The following is a 16,042-nucleotide window of genomic DNA, read 5'->3' as shown; positions in this document are numbered from 1 at the left end:
CCAAATGCTGATTGTCTGGGGGACCCTGGCATGGTCTCAGCCTGACTCCATAGCCATGAGACAGTTGCAAAGACCTTCCATTCATGATGGGGTGGCGGTGGGAAGACTGGTTGAATCATTTCTATTAAGCCATCAAACTGGCACTCAGCCTATGCAAACCGAGCTGGTATCTAACTTTCCTGACAGCAGTTCTGAGCCAAGATGTATTTGGCTCACAATCAAAGTCTCCAGGCTGCTAGCATTATCTGCAAAGCAGTCACTCCTAGAAGCCCCGACAGCTTCTCTGCTGTAGAGTCACTCATGACCTAACTTGATCAAATAGCCCAAGAAAGTATTATCAATGCTGTTTCTCGGTGGGATGACAGATTCAGAGACGGGAAGAGCCACTTTCATCATGAGACGACAAGTCTTGCTGGCATGAGCAGAGAGAGCTTTTCTTCTGGCTCACTTAAGTGTGCAGTGTTTCTCAACACGTATTTTGAGAAGGGGATAAGAGGTGATCATAGTATTTTTTCAGCATATTTTTGTCCCTGCTATCTTTTGCCTTTTCTTTCTCCCTCTCCACCCCCCCCCTTTTTTTTTTTTTTGTTTTTTTGTTTGTTTGTTTGTTTCATTTATTCGTGCTTACATCAGCTGCTTCAAGATCAAAACTACATTTTTAATTTTCTTTTCTGGAATACCCAGACACTCTGTGCTTGAAGATGTTTACACATTCGCTTCTATTTTTCAAAGCAAAAGTGTGACCGCTACATTGTTTTACTTTTAAGAGGAGCAGGATGGTGCAGATGGATGAATGAGCATGTTTGTTGCGGACACTTCGCAGTAGGCACATGCCCAGAAACCTTTCATGTCAGAGAAGTTGTGCGATAACAACTTTTTCAAGGAGGCAACAAGAGTCTGGGTACATCACTAATGCCAAACACTTTGAGATCCCCCAAGGGGAAGCCCCCCACCATGCAAGCTATTTTTAGACTTCAAAGCATTCCCCCTTGTGACTGATCATCCTTTTCCCCCTACGTAGGAGAGAGTGAGGCTCTGCTGAAACCTCTCACAGATCTCCAAGTTCCTCCTTGCAAGCCTGAAGGGAACTGCTCAGGGCTCTGGTTTACAAAGCTACATTTCCTCCCATGCTGACCCTTTCTCCTCCCTCCTCTCCAATAAATTGCCAGCCGAGCAGCAGCCAGGCCTTGCACGGACACAAAACCCAAGTTGCCCCAGAGACATGTTATCTTGTGATGACAAAGAGCCAGTCTGGCTGTCTTGCTGGTGGCATTATTTGAAAAGGTCACACAGAGACTGTGGCTTGACGGTCTGTTTTGAAAAATGCTAATAATAGACTGTCCATCGATCTCGGTGCATTAATTAGGCTGTGTACAAGCTAAAACCTTTCTGCAGCAAATGGTCTCTCTTTTTTTTTCCCTTCTTTTTCTTTCTTTTTTCTTTTTCTTTTTTCTTTTTCTTTTTCTTTTTCTTCTCTTTCTTTCTCGTTTTCATTCTTTTTTTTTTCCTTTTTCCTTTTTTTCTTTTTTTTTTTTTCTGTTTCACCATTGTGTTCTGTTTAGAGTTTTGTGGTCTTGTGCGTGAGATGATCCTCTTTATAAAGTTTTATCTGCCTCAAAATAGCTGCTCATTTCTGCTTCAGTAGCTGCGAGCATACAGAGCACATACGAACAGTTGCACAACCTCTCCGAAAGCAGCACCAGCACAACCTGGGCATATGCAAACATAGCAATTCAGCTCCAGCCCACAGAGATCTGCCCCAGGGTTGGTTAACAACCTCACAGCACACGTACCAGGCAGCAGTTTTGCCATGCACAGCATGGCTCGCATGCATCAGGGGGTGCAAGTTCATTTTGCTTTGTCAAAATTTAGACTCAGCCAACAGGGCTGGAATAAAAGCAGTTTGGTAGGGTAGGGGATGGGGATGCAGACTTGCTCACAGCCTTGGTCCAGGTGGGTTGCAATTGAAATGGGAGACACAAAGCACTGGTTTTGTGATCTGCAGCATGTAAAGTGCATCAAGGCCAGGGAGAGGGAAGGACTGTCCTGGAGCATCCGCAAGCCCTGTGGGAATTTCAGCTGAGCAGAGCAGCCAGGCGCTATAGAGGCGCTCAAAAGCAGCAGTGTTACTTAAATGTGGTGCCACATCTGCAAGGAATAGTGTGTGAAAGGGATGGCAAGATGCAAGCTAAGTCAAGAGCATCTGGAGGGAGTGTTAAATCCTAGCAATGGGCTCGAATAACAAAAACTGAGATGACTTTATACCTTTTTCATTCAAGAAAACCTGATCTTTTTGACTCAAATTCCAGAGCCACTCTGGGAAATATTGCTCCATCAGTTTTCATTTACCACCATGTAAAGCTCAGGCCAAACACTGACAGGTTATTTATGACCCTTCTTATTTCACACAAACCCTTTTTTCTTGTTGACACGCTGGGTTTTGTGGGTAGGGGGGTCTGGAGTACCTTAAAAACACACACATAGAGGAAACACTTGGGTGAATCAGCGTTAGCCCCTGAGCAGAGGCTGTGGTTGACAGGAAAGCAGTGTCGGTGGAAAGCCTGGCTTTTGGGGGATGAGGGTGTGACAGCCCCTGTGTGCAGGGGGGTGAAATGCCCTGCCATACACCCAGGTGTGCATCACCAGGGTGATATGCAGCAGGGAACAGGCTGGATTCAATGGTGCTACTTCTTCTTTCAGATAACTTGATTGTGGTTGCACTGTACGATTTTCCTGCCTCAAGTAACCGTGACCTGCAGCTGGTCAAGGGGGAAAAACTCCAAGTCCTCTCCAAGTAAGTGGGGGACAGCTGGGCCTGTTTAACCTGGAGAAGAGAAGGCTGAGAGGGGATCTTATCAATGTCTAAAAAAACCTTAAGGGCGAGTGTCAAGAGGATGGGGCCAGGCTGGTGTCCAGCAACAGGACAAGGGGCAACAGGCACAAACTGAAACACAAGAAGTTCCTTCTGAATATGAGGAAAGACTTCTTTCCCTTGAGGGTGACAGAGCACTGAGACAGGCTGCCCAGAGAGGCTGTGCAGTCTCCTTCTCTGGAGGCATTCAGAAGCTCCCTGGACATGATCCTGTGCAACCTGCTGTAGGAGAACCTGCTTTAACAGGGGGTTGGACTGGATGATCTCCAGAGGTCCCTTCCAACCCTGGCCATTCTGTGACTCTGTGAAATGACCTGCTGCCAGACGGAGATTCAAAGATGAGCATAGTAAGGCTGGGAAAAGGGGGGGGCTTGGGGTCAGACACCAATTTACAGCTCACCAGAGCTGAGACTGTGCCTTAGTTTTGCTCTAGTGTAACTATGGGTACCTTCTTCTCTCTGCAGGCTGGGGAAGGTGACAGTTCCATGGGTTATAGATACTTTGGGGTTGGGTAGCATCCAGCCTAGATACTACTGGGACCTTCTTCACTGCTGGTGGGCACAGAAGTAGCACATAAATAACAATAACCTAGCTCCTGTTCCATATTTTGTGCTGATCATGCTTTGACAAAGGATGTGGGTTGGGCGTAGTCAGAGGAAAGGACAGAATTGAGCCAGAGAAGTGGGTGGTTTCATTTCAACTTCTCAAACTCACAAAAGAAAAGACTGACAGTCCATCTGCCCAGTCCATAACAGGGCAGAGGTGGGCTTGGGTATCCCAGTCAACAGACCTTGTAGGGCTGCTCCATTCTTGAACTGCTCTGTGAGGTGGCCTCCAGAGGTGACATTTCTCACCCAGATGCCATGGGCTGGCACCTGTGGGTCAGGGAGATGGAGAGCCTGCTGGGTGCAGATGGCTGCTGGCTGAGTCAGAAGTGCAGGAGCAAAGCAGTGGAGTGTCTGGCAAACAAAGGAAGGAGCAAAAAGAAGGACCCACAATGTCCCTATGCAAAAGGCAAAATAAACCCATGGTGACGCAGATTTCCCTTATCTCACTTGGGGTGCGTAGCAGAGGTTTGGGTCTTTGGTCACTCTGTGCTTCCTCTGCACTCGACCAGACACCAACAGCCTTCAACCTGGTGGTGGCCCTAGGAAATTGAGAGGTACCCGTAGAGTGGATTAAGGAGCCCTACTTTATTCTCAGTGCTTGAAACCCCAGGAACCATGCTGTCCTCGCAGCCTTGGCTTGTCATGAAACCTTCTCCAGGCACTCATGCTTTTTCTTCTGCTTGCTTTGCAGTGAGGGGGACTGGTGGCTGGCAAAATCCCTCAGCAGTGGGAGGAAAGGCTATATCCCCAGTAACTTCGTTGCACAAGTGGACACTTTGGAAGAGGAAAAGTAAGTGTGAAAGCTTAGGAATGGTGAACACTGCTGCAGTGTGCCATCTCTCAGAAAGCTATGGGAACAGCTTTACTTGCCAGCAGGAAGGTGTCACTGCTGGGCTGGAAAGCAAGAGGTCTTTCATCTTGTCCAACAATACTCCCCAAAAGTTCAGGAGAAGTTTTAAGCACCATATGGGTGCGGAGCAGGAAGGATGAGGTTGCTGTGGGGAAAGCGGGCAAAGACTCCTGTCCCATTGATTGCACCCACCAAGGAAAACAAGGATTTGGGCGAGAGAACATAAACGTCCTATCTGCACTGGTAAATTAGCAGTGCCAAGGAGCATCCTCTGGTCCCACTGGGCCAGTCCACCCACACGCATAGTGTTAAACTTCCTAAGCCTCCAAGAAGGTATCCATATGTAAACTGGGAGTCACTCAGGAGTGTGCATTGATCCAGGTCTCAGATGTGCCAGGGACCACGCCAACAATTTAACGGGGCAGACAACCGAGTGCCAGTGCCCACTCACAGCACGGTGCTGTTTGTTTCATTAGCCCAGATGCAGATTTCATGTTTGGCTCCCTGCAAAGAAGATAGTAAGAAAGACTTGAGCCAAAAGGGTTTATTTTGCCTATAATATAAACAGAAGAAGAAAAAATTGTTTCCATGACTTACTCACCTTTATGGCATTCAGCTATAAATTATCAGACCTGCTTGCAATCTCCTCTTGGAGGGAATCAACCAACATGGAATTCAGCAAATATTTAGCTGCACACAGAAATGTGGTTAAGATATAAATGCTCTTTGTATCCAAAGGGTGCACTTAAATGGCTGTGGGCACCCCATACTCAGCCTCCAGCTAACATATCTGCTGTATACACAGCCTGCCTGGGCACTGCTCAGGGCTCACCCACTTGCCAGGTGACCCATGGGTCCCTGAGTGCCTCAGAGGCTGTTTTCTGGCTGAGCTTGCACTTCTCTCGTGTACAGGCTATTGCACATACCATCTACTCTCTGCCCTGGCTGAATTGCTAGGCTGTGAAACAAGCCCAAAGTGACTGAAATCTGGTGTTAATCTACTAAAAACAGTCTATTACTGCCATTTTCCAGCAGATAAAAAACCTATTTGCTGATAAAAATAAACCTTGGTTTCAGAATGTAATGGTAAAAAAGATTAACTAACTGGGAAAAATTTGATTTTTTAAAAAGCTTTTCTTTTTCAAGCAACAAATGTGCCTTTTCTGTCTCTCAGGTGGTATTTTAAAACTCTGAGCAGAAAAGATGCTGAACGGCTGCTGTTGTCTTCTGGTAACAAAGTTGGCTCTTTCCTTGTTCGTGAGAGTGAAACCAGCAAAGGTGAGATCCACGGAGCAAGGGCAACTCCTCATTATTGCCATGGCTTGGAAAACCTTTCAGATCTGACTGCAAAGTTTAGTTGTGTCAGCTTTTCTTGGATCTGGATGGGAAAATTAATGCTTGCTGGGATCAGCAGTAGAAGTGAGCTGGAGGGTTTGGAGATCAAAGATTTGCTTATGATGCTACTCATATGTGTAGTTTAGGCTGTGGTAAGAGTGAGTCTTGTCACCACAGTTCATGGCAGAGATGCAGGAACACAGCTAATCAGGAAAGGCTTTCCAAAACAATGTGTAGGGGTTTTCTTTTCCTTTTCCTCCTAAGGAAATGTTACTTTTTTTGGCAAATGGAGATTATTCTTCACACTCTTGAAGAAGCTTTTCTCCAGTTTGCAGCAGAAACTTGCAGAATATTGAAAAAAGTCTTTTGGTGGAACATTTTCCCATAGGAAACATGTTTTTCCTGATAGTCTGCAGCAGGGGGAATTCATGTAAACCAGAACTTTTGGAAGGACGTTGGACTTCATCCACTTTCCTTCCATATGAACATGTCTGGCTTTTGAAGACATGACCCGATGAGGATGGAAAGGGCAGAACATTGTGGTCACTTCCCTTGGGCAGTGGATATGGTTATTAACAGTAATACTTTACTGTGTAATTGCAATTGCTTTGTTCTGTGCTGTTAATTTGTAGACAGCCTGGAAGCTAGTTTAGGTTGTCCCATGGGAATTTCATATTGTTTCTTTCCTACTTTTCTCTCCTCGCATCGTCTGGGCCAGAAGGTGTTTTTACAGCATGGATGAAACAGTGCTCATGGTTCTGCTCTGAACCAGCTCCACAGCATAGTTTGGGAAAGTACTTCAGTCATGCTGTGTTTTGGTTTCTTTCCTGTGAAATGGACAGAGTCGTCTTTCTTTGCCACATTGGAAAAGGTGGTTTCTGTCTTCCTGATAGATCAGTATAGACTTGGAGCATCCCTCTGAAGTAGTATTGGACCTTCTTTCCCTTGGCTTGTTTCCCAAATGCTTCTGCAGGGCTCAGGCCAAACAGTAAGAGTGGAAACATAGGCAATCCTCCATTTTACGAGTTCTTGCCTACAGTAGCATCTCCCTCTTCCTTTCTTGTCTCCGTTTTCCCTCATTCACATGGGAGGTCTCTAAGGCAGTATCTGTTCCTACTTCAATGGCTACATCATTACCAGTAAATCAAATAGTGCCAGAGCCTGGATGTGACAGCTGGATCATCCACACAGTCTCTGTTCAGGTTTTGTCCTGGCATCAACTGGGAGCCATTCCCCATAGCTAATTTGAGTGCATTCACCCTATTTTGAGGCTGAGAGAGTTTTGTGGTGACCCCAGGGCTAGAAAGCATGCTCTAGCATGGTGTAGCTTGCTCACAGATGTAGTCTGAGCCCTGGATGTGTTGCAGACCTGGATGTTTCAGCCACCTCCAGCAGCAGGATTTGACAGAGACAGTCAAACTGGAGTGCTGGTCTTGAACTGGTGTGGTATTTAGTGTGTTAAGTGGGGCAACAAGATGCTCATCTTCCTATAGCTCTCTCCCTCAGCCATCAGGCAAGGGTGCTGTACTAGCATTATAACAGCCTTTTTTCCCCTGCCCCATCACTGGGCTCACCTCCACATGTCCCTACTGAGCTGATGCCAAGTAGGAGGGCTGCATTCCATGAGGATTTGCAGTTTTCAGAATTTTTAGGGAATATTCAGGTCAGGAAACATTGAAGAGACTTGTTTCTAAGCACTCTGCTTGTCACTTGCTTTGCTTGTATATTGGTTTCTCTGCTACCTTTGTGATGCCTTTGCAATGATCAGCCTTGGACTAGTCATCACATGTTGTTCTTGGTTCTCCCTTTCTGACTCTCCCTTTATTTTGCTGTGATATTTGGGTAGGTGGCATGACTATACATTGCACCCAGGAAGGGTAAGGAGCAACACATGTTCTATACACAAGCCCAGCAGACACTCATGCATTGTGTCTGAAGGTCTGGGAAGGAGCGATGTCCACACATGATCCTAGTCTTTGTGGCATCTGTAGGTGCCACACATGGATGGGATCAGAACTTTCCCTGCACTTGCTCTGGGCAATTGCCTCCTACTACTGCTAGCCATGAGCTGCAAACTCAGGATGAAATAATTCCCTGCAGTCCTCTGGAGTGTGGGTGGGTCTAGGTCACACAGGGCTTGGATAGAGGTGTTGGAGTCCTGAGATTCAAGGAGAAATAACCAGGCTGGACCCAATTTTAATGCCCTGTCTCTGCTGTTTAGAAGCAGACTTAGCTGGAGATGTGTGATATTCTGCATTAGCAGATGGGGAGTGTTCCAGTCTGTGAAAGTCCCATATTAGTGCCAAATGGTCAGAGATCAGCTTCTGCTCTGAAATATGAGTTTCACCTGTGCCTTTTCTGATATTATGTCTTAAAATATGGCTGCTATTCTTTCAAACACCTCATCCTCTGAATCATCCTATGCCATCAGCTTCTACCTGAACACCCTGTGTTTCAGACTGCCTGAACAGCCATGGTGACACCATTTGATCCATGTTAACCATAGCTTCCTCCTCTCTAAAGAGAAAGGGAAAAGAGAAAGCCCCGCATGTCCAATATGCTGTGAAGCTGAGTTCATTAATGTAAAGCACCCTGTGACCCACCACAAGATGTCCAGAGCAATGCCATGGAATTAACCCTGCCCTTCGAACCCCACAGATTCTTCCTGTTCTCTGCCTACACTGTGTATATTTTCGTTCACTTTGCACATCATCAGCAACATTTGACCTTCAGGGCAAAGTGCTGAGCTGAGCTAAGGGCAGTACCACCATGCACTGGAGGGTGGTTGTCTCATACTGGGTTGTCTCAGCCCCAGCGGGATGCATTCTGCACCCTGCCTAAGAGCTGCAACTACTCACAGCCCATCCTAAGCACTGTCTCATTTTGCTCATGGTTAAAGACACAGAAACTGTAAACCTGAGGGCTTCTCTTTCAGCTAACAGTTGGCAGAGTCTGTGAAAGGCATGTTCAACATCCCGGGAAGATGGGTCCTTGTCAAGGCAGTGTGGGAAGCAGACCAGCAGTGAAATCATCAGTGGAGAGCTAGCCTTGCTGAAGCTGCTGGAAATAAACAAATCTTCCGCCGAAGTAATAATCATTCTGAAACCTGCAGGAGCACAGCCACACAGCTGTGCCAAGTCACGAAATCCTGGCTCGCAGCAAGACTAGTGCGCCTGTGCTCCTGGCAGAAGGGACTTCACAGAGCTCAGCCACTGCATCCAGCTGAGCTCCTGGGCTTCCCATTGGGAAGGAGTTAAGAGCCTGATGAGACCTATAGGAACAGGAGATGCCACATGTGGTGGGACTCAGACTGAGATGCAGACACCAAAATGTAGATACCACACATGGCAGTTGCCTCAGCTCCCACTGTAGTCACTGGGGCTTGATTTGGTTGCCAAACTGAACAACTTGGAGCTCCAGGTGCTCCACGAGGAGTTGTGGTTTTGCACCATACCTTCCAAGCCCATGCAGATGCCCCAGAGCATCTCAAGCAGTACCAGACACCTGTTCAGGTGACTGAATCAACCCTCGATAAGTTATGAAGTTGAATCCCACCCTTACATCTTCTGTTACTCTGTCCCATACAGAACTTGCCACCCTTTGAACAGAAAGGACCTGAGACCCCTTGTAGGAAGGTCTGGGGATCCCAGACTCAGAACAGGAGGGTCTGACACCCAGAGCTGCCCAGGGCAAGATTTGGTTGTGCTCAAACTGCTCTGAGCTGGTGTTGAGTGCAGGTGTGGACCTCTGTGTGTCAGCTCAGGTCTGTGCTGGGATGTGATGTGGGACCGTAGGACAGGCAAATGTCCCTTGTGGTTGAAGAACAAGAACTCCTTTTGGCCATCCTGGCTATCACCAGGGGAGACCGGGAGTCCTTCCTTCTGTATGGCTCCACGTAACATTTTTCATTTGCTGCTGTTACTGGGAGAAGAGAGAATTTAAGCTTTTCAGCCCTAGTACTTTGCCTTTACGCTGCAGCTCCCCAGAGAACAGTAACCAACCATGGGGGTTGGTGGTGAAGGCTCTACCACACTCACTTATGCAAACCAAACTCTGACATAACTTGAAATACAGTCGTTATCTCTAATGACAGAGTAAGTATTAACACTGGTAGTAGGCAGCTGATGAATTGGCTTGCAGGGTGCCCCGGAGCCACCTTCATTGCTGCATGCTGCACATCACTGGTTTGAAAGATGCAAAAGGGTTTAAAGGGGTCTGGAAACGAGGTCCTGCAGGAGAACAGGTGTTTTGGGTGCAACCACGCTAACACACAGGTCAGGTCTCCTCTTTTCTGCTGACTGTCAGCCCCCCAGGCATCCACTCGCACACATGTTAGTTGTTAATTCCTGCGCTCCCTTCTGCAATGCTGTCTGTCATCAGTGAGGCTGGGTTCACCCCATGTTTGGCTCCTTCCTCTAGCAAGCCTTATGTCGTACAAATCCCACACATGCCTAAGTCCAGGCATGCAAAGCGTCCTCCTGGACTTGTGCTGTAGAAGCCCAGCTCTGATGGGCTGCAGCCTGGCCTGCACGTGATTTCAATCACTTTCAAATTCAAATAACATCATCATCCTTAAAAACAACAATAGAAGTTAATAATGACGATGACGATGATGATGATGGTGGTAATGGTAATAATAATAATAATAATAATAATAATAATAAAATTTATAAATTTATTATTATTATTGTTATTATTGTTATTATTGTTATTATTGTTATTTGTAACTTAGGGCCACATAGGTACCACAAAGGAGCCAGAGTAGGTCTGGGGCCAAGTGCTAGGGATGTGGTCAATCAACTCTAGCACGAATTGTGCTAAGCACTGTGGACACAACCCCTAGCAACAGCTCTCTGCACCCACCAGGGACCAAAGATCACTCCCTGGGAAAGACATTTTCAGCTGTGTAGTGACCTTTGGACACTGGGACATGGAGTGCAAAAAGGAGCCATTCCTTTGCCCTTTCCTTGAGTTTTTTGGTGCCCCATTGAAGATGCTTCAGGAATATTTCTCAGATGTCCAGCTGCAGGACTGATAGAGCCAAAAGGGCTTTTCAGTCTGTCTTCTGCCTGACACTCATGGTGAAGGAGTTTCAGAAGAACATCCTCTGTTGAGAAGGACCCCACCACACCAAGGCTATGTGCTTCCAGTCTTGAGGTTCCCTGGCTCTGCATTTAAACCAGCAAGTCTTCCTGAACATGATGCCACAATATCTCATAGTCTCTGCAGAAAGGGAGTCCCCCCAGAACAACCACTAGTAGTCGGAAAAGTTTTAGACTCTCCAAATTCTGCTTGTAAAGATTTATAATCACTGCAACAGAGAAAATACCCACAGAGGTGGCTTTCTGTTGCTTTTTAAAAATTGCAAATGTTTTTCAGCCATGGTGTAGGGAACTGCTGGTGCTGTGGTGAAAAAACATCAGACAGTGAGAATTATATGTTAGTAATCTTTTCCCTGACTTGTAGGATTAGGGTTTCAGAGTCACTGTGGAAGGTTCCACTTCTGCTTATGATCCTACATGACAGATACATACTTTTTAACATATATAGCCTTGCCTTTTCAAACATTAAAAAAGGCAGCCCATCAACCCCGTGTGACGTGTTAGACTTTTAACAGCCCAGCAGGCTTGTAAAAACTTTCTCTGGAAATACGATCCAGACAAAAGGTAAAAAAAAACAAAAACCACTGCTAAGCTGTATTGAAATTTATACGGACATAGGCTGGAAGCTGCTGCTCTGTAGCAACATCTAGTGATGGGTTTGTGTGCAAAAAACCCAGCCCCATGGTTTAAATTATAAACCTGCTCTAGGGAGAGGATAACAGGTTGGAGTGGTAGATCACTGAGTAGCTCCCTCAAGGTCAAAGGCACATGAATCTGGATGTGAATGTCTAGAAGTGGTTTAGCCACTGTCACAAGTTTATGGCTGAACAAGCCAATTCTCCTGAATCCCCCTTCTGTACCTCCTTCTGTACCTCCTGGCTGAACCACTGACCTTGGCACAAGGGTTATAGGGCATAAGAGAGACATGGGGACCTTGGATAATGCTGAGAAGGGACACATATCTCTTGACCTTATCTCTCCCACTAACAAAAATTCTGGTTGTGCTGGTGGGGTGGTTCAGCTCCTTGCCAGTCCTGTGTTTCTACAGACTGGTGAGCCTGCAGTCAATTGTTTCATGAGATGAGATGACAGGGTTGGCAGAGCTCAGATGGGAAATGGAGAGCTATGACAAGACCATCATGACCTAAGGAGTGCCTGGTTGTTCTGGCTGGAGATGGGCTATTGATTACCTATCAATATTGAAAATTGATAATATATTGATGTGCTATTGCTTCTTTGGGGCTGTTGGCCACAGCACATGCACGTCTTTCTCAGCAAAGCCTTGGCCGGCTCAGTTAAGCTCTGATGAACCTTTATCCTCTCCACTTGCCTTGGAGAGAGGGAAGTTTGTAGCTTTGCAGCCTGGTGGGGCTTGACCTGAGAAAGCATCAGCAAGAGCTGGCATATCTGCAGGTGTCTGCAGCTGTAGGCAGCCAAGGAAAGAGGAGGTGGCTAGTCCCTGAGTAGGGTACTGCTTGTCCTCACAGCTCCTTCTTCTACTCATTCTCCAGGTGCCTATTCCTTGTCTGTGAGAGACAGCGACTCTGCTCATGGGGACATCATCAAGCACTACAGGATTCGCTCCTTAGATGGTGGGGGGTATTACATCTCCCCCAGGATGACTTTTGCCAACCTGCCAGAGCTAATCCAGCATTACAGCCGTAAGTTGTTTGTCTTCCCTAATGAGTATGTCTCCTAGCATGTGAACAGAGGGAGAACAGGTTTACCAGCCACCACCACCACTTCATCCACTCTCATGGGCCAGGTGTGCTCCCCCAAGCAGGCCTTGGGCACCTTGTTCTGCTTTTTCATCGTAGGGCATTGTGAGGGTGAGCTCTGCCCACAGCCCTGTAACCAGGGAGTGTGTCCTATCAGGAAAGGAAAGAGGGAATGCTGAAGGGATGTGCAGGAGGGATGTTTCAGAAGCAGCATTTGGACTAGCTGGGCAGGAGAATTTGCTCCTCTGTGGCTCCCTTTGAGCTTTTTTCTTTCATTTGTTCCATTCTGGTGCCTTGATCCCTGCAGCTGAAACATTTGTGTGGTTGTGGATGTTTCCCATGGGTTGACTTTTTCCTGGCATGTGTAGATGGAGGAGGAGGTTAGCTCTGGCATCTCATTGAACTGTCCTGTGCTTCGTCCTCATGCAGAGAAAGGGGATGGCCTGTGCCAGCGACTCACAGCTCCCTGCATATCCCTGATTCCCCAGAGACCCTGGGCACAGGATGAATGGGAGATCCCACGGGAGTCTCTGAAGCTTGTGAAGAAACTTGGCAGTGGGCAGTTCGGGGAAGTGTGGATGGGTAAGTATAATTCCCTCCACCCCCCCACCCCCCTGCAACTCTCCTGCCCCCATCACCCCCTCTCTCCATTCCAGGAAAGAAATATATAAACAAAGGAGACACAAAGCCCTTTTTCCCTAAGGCACAACTAGTCTGAGCATGGGCGTTCTAACGTATAAACACATATTTATGTGTACACACAGAGCAGTAGATGCCGTACTGCTTGGAAGGAGCAGACAGGTTGTGTTTGCACAGATGAGTAGTTGAGCATGGGTTTCACGGGCTGGATACATGCAATGGGTGCTGAAATAACTATATATTAATCTCCTGAGACACGCTTTCATTCTTCCTGGGAATCCTGGGCGAGTGTAGGATCCTAAATGACACACAGCAGGGTACCTGGGTGACACTATCCTACTTTTTCTGCTTCCCTGTTCCATTTTATAACCCAGATACAAAACCCTTATGCCTTCCTGCCCACTGCTAATCCGTGGGAAAGGAAGTGGGTGATCTCAGCCTCCTTCGCTGTCCTCATTGTGGTTGCCCGTTGCCTTGGCAATTGAGATTGTGGACAGGACCAGACTGAGTTGATGTCCTGACTGCAGAGTCCTGGCTTGTTTAATGGCATTTGGAGTATTTGAGAATCCAGCTGGCAGGAGGCCCTAGGCCTTTCACCCAGAAAGAGTCTTGCAGGACTGTGAGGACTGCGTGAGGATGGGCTCATTGCATGGGCGTCCACCATCCAGAGCAGGGATGATCCTTGATGAAGCCACAAGGACTGACAGTTGTATCGTGTCTCTCCCTTCTCCTCTCATGCCTGGCTGGTTGGTCAGAGCCCCCTGGCACTGAGGCTTACCATGAATTTCTTTCTGAGAGATTGAAAGCTGTTGCTGTGGCTTTCTGCTCCCTGATCCACAAGCTCTCCTGTTCTTTATTGCACAGCTTGATAGAGCCCATAGAGAGGCTGAAATTCCTCAGTGCATCATTATCTCTCTGCAGGCTATTACAAGAACAACATCAAGGTAGCTGTGAAGACCATGAAGGAGGGCAGCATGGACCCTGATGCCTTCTTGGCAGAGGCAAACTTGATGAAGAGGCTCCAGCATAACAAATTGGTCCGGTTGTATGCGGTAGTGACAAAGCAGCCGATCTACATTGTGACAGAGTACATGGCCAACGGTAAAGAGCCTCACTGAGTTTTTTGTTGGGTTTCTGCAAAATCAGATCAATGAGGCAGCTGGTACACCCTGTGCATAACACTGGTGGGGATGAGGGCATTGTACTAGATCTGTAAGCAGAAGGACTAAGTGATCCAGAAGTTTGTTTGTAGGACTGGAAGGGACTTCCTGGGTGTTGAAATCCTGCCTCTTGTGGTCTCCTATTTCATAAACTACTTCACAAAATAGTGATGCTCCATTTGAAAAGTATTTAAAGTTCTCATCTCCACTGTCCATACTGGAAGTTTGTTTCAGATTCTTACTTACTTCTCTCATGGTGAAATTGTCCTCTCTTTTGACCCTCATATATAAAGGCTTTAAGTGATGAATGCTCAGCTGTTTGCAAAATTCTGTGCAAAATACAAGGGAGAAATGGGCTGCGTTTGAGAACTTTCCTAATGGAAGATGCTCCAGCAGACACCCATTGTGGTTCCTCATATTTTCTCTAGGATGCCGGCAGATTTGTTGCATATATATTCCAAGCAGCACCGGGGAAAGCAGGTGTATAGACTTACTCAGAAGAGTTACAGCGGTCTCTTCTCTTTTGCAGGGTGTTTACTAGATTACTTGAAGTCAGAAGAAGGAAGCCAACTGAATCTCTCAAAACTCATTGATATGTCTGCTCAGGTTAGTGAACAGTCTCTAGGAAGCAGACTCAATATCATGATTTGTTACTGCCTCGGTGAAATCCTTGAAGTCTGTCAGAGCGTTGATTTCCTGGAGAAAAACAGCACCTCCTGGTGTGCTCTCTTAGGGTTTCTCTCTCAGCCCTCCGTGTTGATGTGCGTGTCAGCTCAGCAATGCCCTACCGTCCTTAGGACAGCCTCTGGGGAACTTAGTACAGTGCTAGAGAACTGGGGTTTAGGTTTGGGGTTTGGTTTGGTTTGTTCTTCTGGCTTGTTGAGAAGGAAAATTTTTTCTCTTTTTTTTTTTTTTTTTTTCAAAAGGAAGAAAAAGCTCAACAAAGAGACTTTCAAAGTAAAGACATGCTGGCTTTCAGCAGTCTTCCTTTCTGATGATTAGGCATAAAGGCTGTTCTGACCCTCAAATCTGGGAATATTGCCTCTTCTGAGAACAAACTTTTACATTTGTAGGGTTGTTTCCTGCTAAGCATCCCCAGGCTGTAAATGTTGATAGTTGCATTTCAGTCCAGAAGTGCATCTAAACTCAAACAGGTCAAAGTTAGGGAAACTGCAAGCAGAGTCGCACCACCAGAGAAGCTGTGGATGCCCCATCCCTGGCAGTGTTCAAGGCCAGGCTGGATGGGCTTGGAGCAACCTGGTCTAGTGGAAGGTGTCCCTGCCCATGGCAGCGGGGTTGGAATTAGATAACTTTACAGTGCTTTCTAACCCAAACCACTCTATAATTCTGTGATTCAATGATCTTGGCCACAAGTTGTACATGAAGGATGAGATTGGCAAAGTCACTCCACTTTGGTCCTAGCCAGTCTGGCTCACCCAAAGCAGAGTTAGGTTAATTTTTGAAATATTGGGGAAAAAAAATGTAAAGCATCAGCATCGTGGCTGAATACAGCTGTTTTGATGTTCAGATCTAGAATTTACACAAAAGATCACTCAGCCTTTCTGAGTCAAAGTGATCCTGAGCAAACAACATGTAAAAGATGACCACCTGGTTCCAGCCATCATACAGAGTTATTTTGTAATGTATTAGCAACAGGAGAATCTTAATATTTGAGTAAATGTTATATGAAAGCAGATTTTCCTTCTTGCTTTAACCAGGATGAAAATATTTAAATACTTTAAAGCAGTATCCCCATCT

The 16,042-nt window shown here is 46.5% G+C and overlaps 1 protein-coding gene across 1 annotated transcript in view; it reads left to right on the top strand.

Moving 5' to 3' along the window:
• Positions 1-16,042, top strand: part of BLK (BLK proto-oncogene, Src family tyrosine kinase) — a 44,200-nt gene that overhangs the window by 22,603 nt on the left and 5,555 nt on the right. The window contains exons 4-10 of the mRNA XM_080388308.1: positions 2,701-2,794; positions 4,172-4,270; positions 5,505-5,608; positions 12,279-12,428; positions 12,915-13,067; positions 14,046-14,225; positions 14,814-14,890. Coding sequence (XP_080244434.1) covers positions 2,701-2,794; positions 4,172-4,270; positions 5,505-5,608; positions 12,279-12,428; positions 12,915-13,067; positions 14,046-14,225; positions 14,814-14,890 — 857 coding nt within the window. The remainder of the gene's footprint in view (positions 1-2,700; positions 2,795-4,171; positions 4,271-5,504; positions 5,609-12,278; positions 12,429-12,914; positions 13,068-14,045; positions 14,226-14,813; positions 14,891-16,042) is intronic.

This window comes from Falco punctatus (genome assembly GCF_963210335.1).
Source record: "Falco punctatus genome assembly, chromosome: 5".
Classification (NCBI taxonomy): domain Eukaryota; kingdom Metazoa; phylum Chordata; class Aves; order Falconiformes; family Falconidae; genus Falco; species Falco punctatus.
The sequence above is the reverse complement of the archived record's forward strand: the minus strand, read 5'-3'. Positions and strand labels throughout refer to the sequence as shown.